Genomic DNA, 6,000 nt, shown 5'->3' on the forward strand with positions numbered 1-6,000 from the left:
AGAGTTGGAAGAGACCACAAGGGCCATCGAGTCCAACCCCCTGCCAAGCAGGAAACACCATCAGAGCACTCCTGACATATGGTTGTCAAGCCTCTGCTTAAAGACCTCCAAAGTAGGAGACTCCACCACACTCCTTGGCAGCAAATTCCACTGTCAAACAGCTCTTACTGTCAGGAAGTTCTTCCTAATGTTTAGGTGGAATCTTCTTTCTTGTAGTTTGGATCCATTGCTCCGTGTCCGCTTCTCTGGAGCATCAGAAAACAACCTTTCTCCCTCCTCTATGTGACATCCTTTTATATATTTGAACATGGCTATCATATCACCCCTTAACCTCCTCTTCTCCAGGCTAAACATGCCCAGCTCCCTTAGCCGTTCCTCATAAGGCATCGTTTCCAGGCCTTTGACCATTTTGGTTGCCCTCTTCTGGACACGTTCCAGTTTGTCAGTGTCCTTCTTGAATTGTGGTGCCCAGAACTGGACACAGTACTCCAGGTGTGGTCTGACCAGAGCAGAATACAGTGGCACTATTACTTCCCTTGATCTAGATGCTATACTCCTATTGATACAGCCCAGAATTGCATTGGCTTTTTTAGCTGCCGCGTCACACTGTTGGCTCATGTCAAGTTTGTGGTCAACCAAGACTCCTAGATCCTTTTCACATGTACTGCTCTCAAGCCAGGTGTCACCCATCTTGTATTTGTGCCTCTCATTTTTTTTGCCCAAGTGCAATACTTTACATTTCTCCCTGTTAAAATTCATCTTGTTTGTTTTTGCCCAGTTCTCTAATCTGTCAAGTTCGTTTTGAAGTGTGATCCTGTCCTCTGGGGTGTTAGCCACCCCTCCCAGTTTGGTGTCATCTGCAAATTTGATCAGGATGCCCTTGAGTCCATCATCCAAGTCGTTGATAAAGATGTTGAATAAGACCGGGCCCAAGACAGAACCCTGTGGCACCCCACTAGTCACTCTTCTCCAGGATGAAGAGGAACCATTGATGAGCACCCTTTGGGTTCGGTCAGTCAGCCAGTTACAAATCCACTGAGTGGTAGCATAGTCAAGACCACATTTTACCAGCTTCTTTACAAGAATATCATGGGGCACCTTGTCAAATGCCTTGCTGAAATCAAGGTAGGCTACATCCACTGCGTTCCCTTCATCTACCAGGCTTGTAATTCTGTCAAAAAACGAGATCAGGTTAGTCTGACATGACTTATTTTTCAGAAATCCATGCTGACTATTGGTGATCACAGCATTCCTTTCTAGGTGCTCACAGACTGTTTGCTTAATGATCTGCTCCAGAATCTTCCCTGGTATTGATGTCAGACTGACTGGGCGGTAATTATTTGGGTCCTCTCTTTCCCCCTTTTTGAAAATAGGGACAACATTTGCCCTCCTCCAGTCTGCCGGGACTTCGCCTGTTCTCCAGGAATTCTCAAAGATGACTGCCAGTGGTTCTGAGATCACATCTGCCAGTTCTTTTAATACTCTTGGATGCAGTTCATCTGGCCCTGGAGACTTGAATACATCTAATCTAGCCAAATATTCTTGTGCTATCTCCTTAGTTATTCTGGGCTGTGTTTCCTTTGCTGAATCATTTGCTCCAAATTCTTCAGGTCGGGCATTGTTTTCTTTATCGGAGAAGACTGAGGCAAAGAAGGCATTGAGGAGTTCAGCCCTTTCTGTGTCCCCTGTTTGCATTTCACCATCTTCTCCTCTGAGTGACCCCTCTGTTTCTTTGTTCTTCCTTTTGCTACGAACATACCCATAAAAGCCTTTTTTGTTGCTTTTAACCTCTCTAGCAAGCCTGAGTTCATTCTGTGCTTTAGCTTTTCTGACTTTGTGTCTACATGTGCTGGCTATTTGTTTGAATTCCTCTTTGGTGGTTTCCCCCCTTTTCCATTTTTTGTACACATCCTTTTTTAATCTTAATTCAGTTAAAAGTTCTTTAGATAGCCACCCTGGCTTCTTTAGGCACCTTCCATGTTTCCGTCTCATTGGTATTGCCTGACGTTGTGCTTTTAGTATCTCCCTCTTAACAAACTCCCAGCCATCATGAACTCCCTTTCCTTTTAGTATTGCTGTCCATGGGATCTCACCCAGCACTTCCCTAAGTTTTATGAAGTCGGCTTTCTTAAAGTCAAGAAATTGAGTCCTAGTATGCTTGGCTGCTCCTTTCCGCTGTATAGTAAACTTCAGAAGAGCATGATCACTCGCGCCTAATGATCCTTCCACATCTACCCCACTAACCAGGTCATCAACATTGGTTAGGACCAGGTCTAAAATGGCTGTTCCTCTTGTTGCTTCTCCCACTTTCTGGACAATGAAGTTGTCTGCAAGGCCAGTGAGGAATCTGTTTGACCTTATGCTCTTGGCTGAGTTTGACGTCCAACAAATATCCGGGTAATTGAAGTCCCCCATTACTACTATCTCCCTTCCTTTTGCATGCTTGGCCATCTGTTCCAGGAAGGCATCATCTATGTCCTCCGTTTGGCTTGGGGATCTATAGTAAACTCCCACAATGAGGTCTCTGTTATTCTTCTCTCCCTTAATTTTGACCCAAATGCTCTCACTTTGGCTTTGAGGTTCTAAATCTTGGATCTCTTCACAGGTATACACACCCCTGACATATAACGCCACTCCTCCTCCTTTCTTGTCTGGTCTGTTTCTCTGAAATAGATTGTATCCCCCCATTATTACATTCCAATCGTGGGACTTATCCCACCAGGTTTCAGTGATGCCTATTATGTCATATTTAGTTTGCTGTACCAAGAGCTCAAGCTCATCTTGTTTATTTCCCATGCTTTGCGCATTAGTGTACAGACATTGAAGTCCATTAATCATTCCCCCGTGTCTCTTATTTAAGGATTTTTTCCTCCCTCCACTAGGTCCGCGTGCTGTTTGCTCCACTTGGTCTATGACATTTGGATGATCATCTTCATTAATTGATAGACTCCTACCTTCAGGAGCACTGTCTCCCTCCCCCACATTAGTCAGTTTAAAGCCCTCCTGATGAGGTTTCTGAGATTTTTGGCAAAAACATTTCTCCCAACCGTTGTGAGGTGCAGCCCATCACTTGCCAGAAGTCCATCTTCAAGAAACTGCAGTCCGTGATCTAAGAATCCAAACCGTTCCTGTTTACACCATTTGCGAAGCCAGCTGTTCACTTCCACTATTTTGCCCTCTCTCCCTGGGCCACGTCGTTCAACTGGGAGGACAGACGAGATGACAATTTGTGCATTTAGTTGCTTCAATTTCCTGCCGAGAGCCTCGTAGTCTCTTTTGATCTTCTGGAGGCTATTGCTTGCAGTGTCATTGGTTCCCACATGAACCAAGAGGAAGGGGTATTCGTCAGTGGGTTTTATGATTCCTTGCAGTCGTTCAGTTACATCTTGGATCTTAGCCCCGGGGAGACAGCACACTTCCCGAGACATCTTGTCAGGCCCACAGATCACTGCTTCTGTTCCCCTCAGTAGGGAATCCCCTATCACCACTACACGCCTCCTCTTGGGTTTGGTTGGGGTTCTTCCGTGAGCTGTCCGTTCCAAGGTCGCCTGCACATTCCCTGAGGACTGACTTTGCTGCTCGTCTTCATATACCTGATCGACTGTAATGAGGGAGAGATCCTCAAATGGAGTCTGCTCTTCGTCTTCCATGCTAGGGGAGAGGACCTCAAAGCGATTGTGTATTTCTAAACAATCAGAGTGAACCCTGGGCCTCCTACTTCTTTGAGTCACGTTTCTCCATATATCTGGCTCCTGTGTTGGTGAACTAGCCTCCTTCTCAGGGGAGTCCCCTGTCTCCTCTCTGGTGGAGACGGTGTGCTCTGTTGCTTCCAAGAAGAGCTCCAGCTCTCTAATTCTTTGGAGCGTAGCTACACGTTCCTCCAGTTGCTGGACTTTGTCTTTTAAAAGGGTAATCAACATGCAATTGCTGCAGGTAAAGCTGCCTGCAACCTTTGGCAAGATGGCAAACATTGCGCAGGAATCGCAGGCGACTGCAGCTGTTCCCTCCCCTTCCATCTTGAGATCGTGTCGTTGGGGGTAGCTACAGAGGTCCTCCATCACAAAAAGCTTGAGGACAGGACAAATAACTCCCCCCCCCCACACACAAAAAAAACCTAGGTCTCCCCCAACAAACGTTTGAGACTAGCTCCCCTAAATCTAAAAGATGGGTATAACTGCCCTTCAGACTCTGATAAGCTCCTCCCACAGCTAATCCCCTGCCTCAACAGAAACCCTGCCCCCTCTGACCTTTACACAGGGAAAACAGCTAATCAGCCACAAAGAAACACACACACACACACAAACACACACACAAGAAAACCCTTTTTGCTCCTTCTTCAACTGCTGCCCTTCAGACGTAAACAGCATTTATCTCAGGAGTTTGAGGTTTATAAATGATCAACCATCTGAAATCCACTGCCTTACGTTTAGCTTCTAAGAAGTGAGATGTAAGAGGTGCTTCCGTAACGTAACGTTCTGTAAAGGTAATGTTTCTGTGCCATTTCTCAGTTCCGCGACTGTCTCCCCCCCCCCCCATCAGCCTCACCTGTGGAGCTCCTCTTCGGACGGGGAGTACTTGGCGGTGACGTCAGCCAGGTCTCCGAAAATCTGGTTGCCGTAGACGGTCAGCGAGGAGAGGAGGGCCAGCTCCTGCCAGGTGGAGCCCAGGAGACAGGTGTAGTCCTTGATGGACAGCTCGCCAAAGAAGGGCAACTTCTTGACCCAGGCGATCTGGCGGAAAAGGAGCTCATCGGCCAGGCGGCAGAGCAGCGCAAAGAGCTCCGACTGGGTCACTTTGTACCTGCGGGAGGGAGAGCGGTTAGGGGCCCAAAGCGAGTGTCGGTTATGGGCCCACCGGCCGACGTTGCATTCGCACCGTTTAATACCACCCCTCCGTGGGTTTCTTTTTCACGGGTCTGCTTTGCATTTTTTAAAGGACGCGGGTGGTGCTGTGGGTTAAATCACTGAGCCTAGGGTGGTCGGTTCGAATCCCCGTCAAGGGGCAAGCGCCCGTCACTCAGTCCCTGCTCCCGCCACCCTGCAGATTGAAAGCACATCAAAAGTGCAAGTGGATCAATAGGTCCCGCTCCGGAGGGAAGGTAAACAGCATTTCCGTGCGCCCCCCCCCCGTGTGACAAGGCTCCCCACTGTGCTGCTCTGAGGGGGCCAACAGCGGGCAGAAAGGGGGTGCGCCACTCACCCGTCTTCGATGAGCATGGGGGTGCCGAGGGGCCCCATGTCCTCGGCCGAGACCAGCTGGCTGATGAGGAGAGCGGGAACCTGGGGGTCAAGGCTCCGGGGGGGGGGCAGCAGGGCCGAGTGCGCCGGGCAGCTCTGAAGGTGCGGGAGGTATTGGTAGGGGGTGGGCCCCGGGCCCCCCAGGTATGGATCCCTGAGTGCAGCAAATCCGTTCAGCTCAACAGATCTGCTGGAATAGGAAAGGCGGGGGTTAAGAGGCAGGGGTAGGGGGGCGCAGGAAATGGAAGAGGGGGGTCCAGAGCTTCAACCATTCCATGCCATGATTAATTGTTTGATTGAATCAATATATCAACCGATACCAACGATGGCCAGACTTGGGGATGTTTTGGGACTACAATTCCCATCATCCCTGTCCTGGGAGCAGGCGATGATGGGAGTCAAACGTGGCCTTCCTGCTGTTTGGGGATTACATTGCCCATCTTCCCTGACCACTGCTCCTGGGAGCTAGGGATGATGGGAGTCAAACGTGGCCTTCCGGCTGTTTGGGGACTACATTTCCCATTATCCCTAACCACTGGTCCTACAAGCTATGGATGATGGGAGTCAAATGTGGCCTTCCGGCTGTTTGGGGACTACAATTCCAATCATCCCTGACCACTGCTCCTGGGAGCTAGGAATTATGCGAGTCAAACACGGCCCTCTAGCTGTTTGGGGATTACAATTCCCATCTTCCCTGACCACTGGTCCTCGGAGCTAGAGATGATGGGAGTCAAACGTGGCCCTCTAGCTGTTTTGGGACTAC

The 6,000-nt window shown here is 49.1% G+C and overlaps 1 protein-coding gene across 1 annotated transcript; it reads right to left on the reverse strand.

Annotated features, from left to right (window-relative positions):
- Positions 1-4,411: 4,411 nt before the first annotated feature.
- Positions 4,412-5,271, reverse strand: LOC309524466 (nuclear receptor subfamily 6 group A member 1-like). Its single transcript, XM_082242410.1, has 2 exons — positions 5,200-5,271; positions 4,412-4,800 (listed from the first exon to the last, which is right to left on the reverse strand). The coding sequence occupies exons 1-2, from the start codon at positions 5,235-5,237 to the stop codon at positions 4,542-4,544; spliced, it is 297 nt and encodes a 98-aa protein (XP_082098536.1). The 5' UTR covers positions 5,238-5,271; the 3' UTR covers positions 4,412-4,541.
- Positions 5,272-6,000: the final 729 nt, after the last annotated feature.

Source organism: Podarcis vaucheri (assembly GCF_965113315.1).
Source record: "Podarcis vaucheri genome assembly, contig: HAP1_SCAFFOLD_251, whole genome shotgun sequence".
NCBI classification, from domain to species: domain Eukaryota; kingdom Metazoa; phylum Chordata; class Lepidosauria; order Squamata; family Lacertidae; genus Podarcis; species Podarcis vaucheri.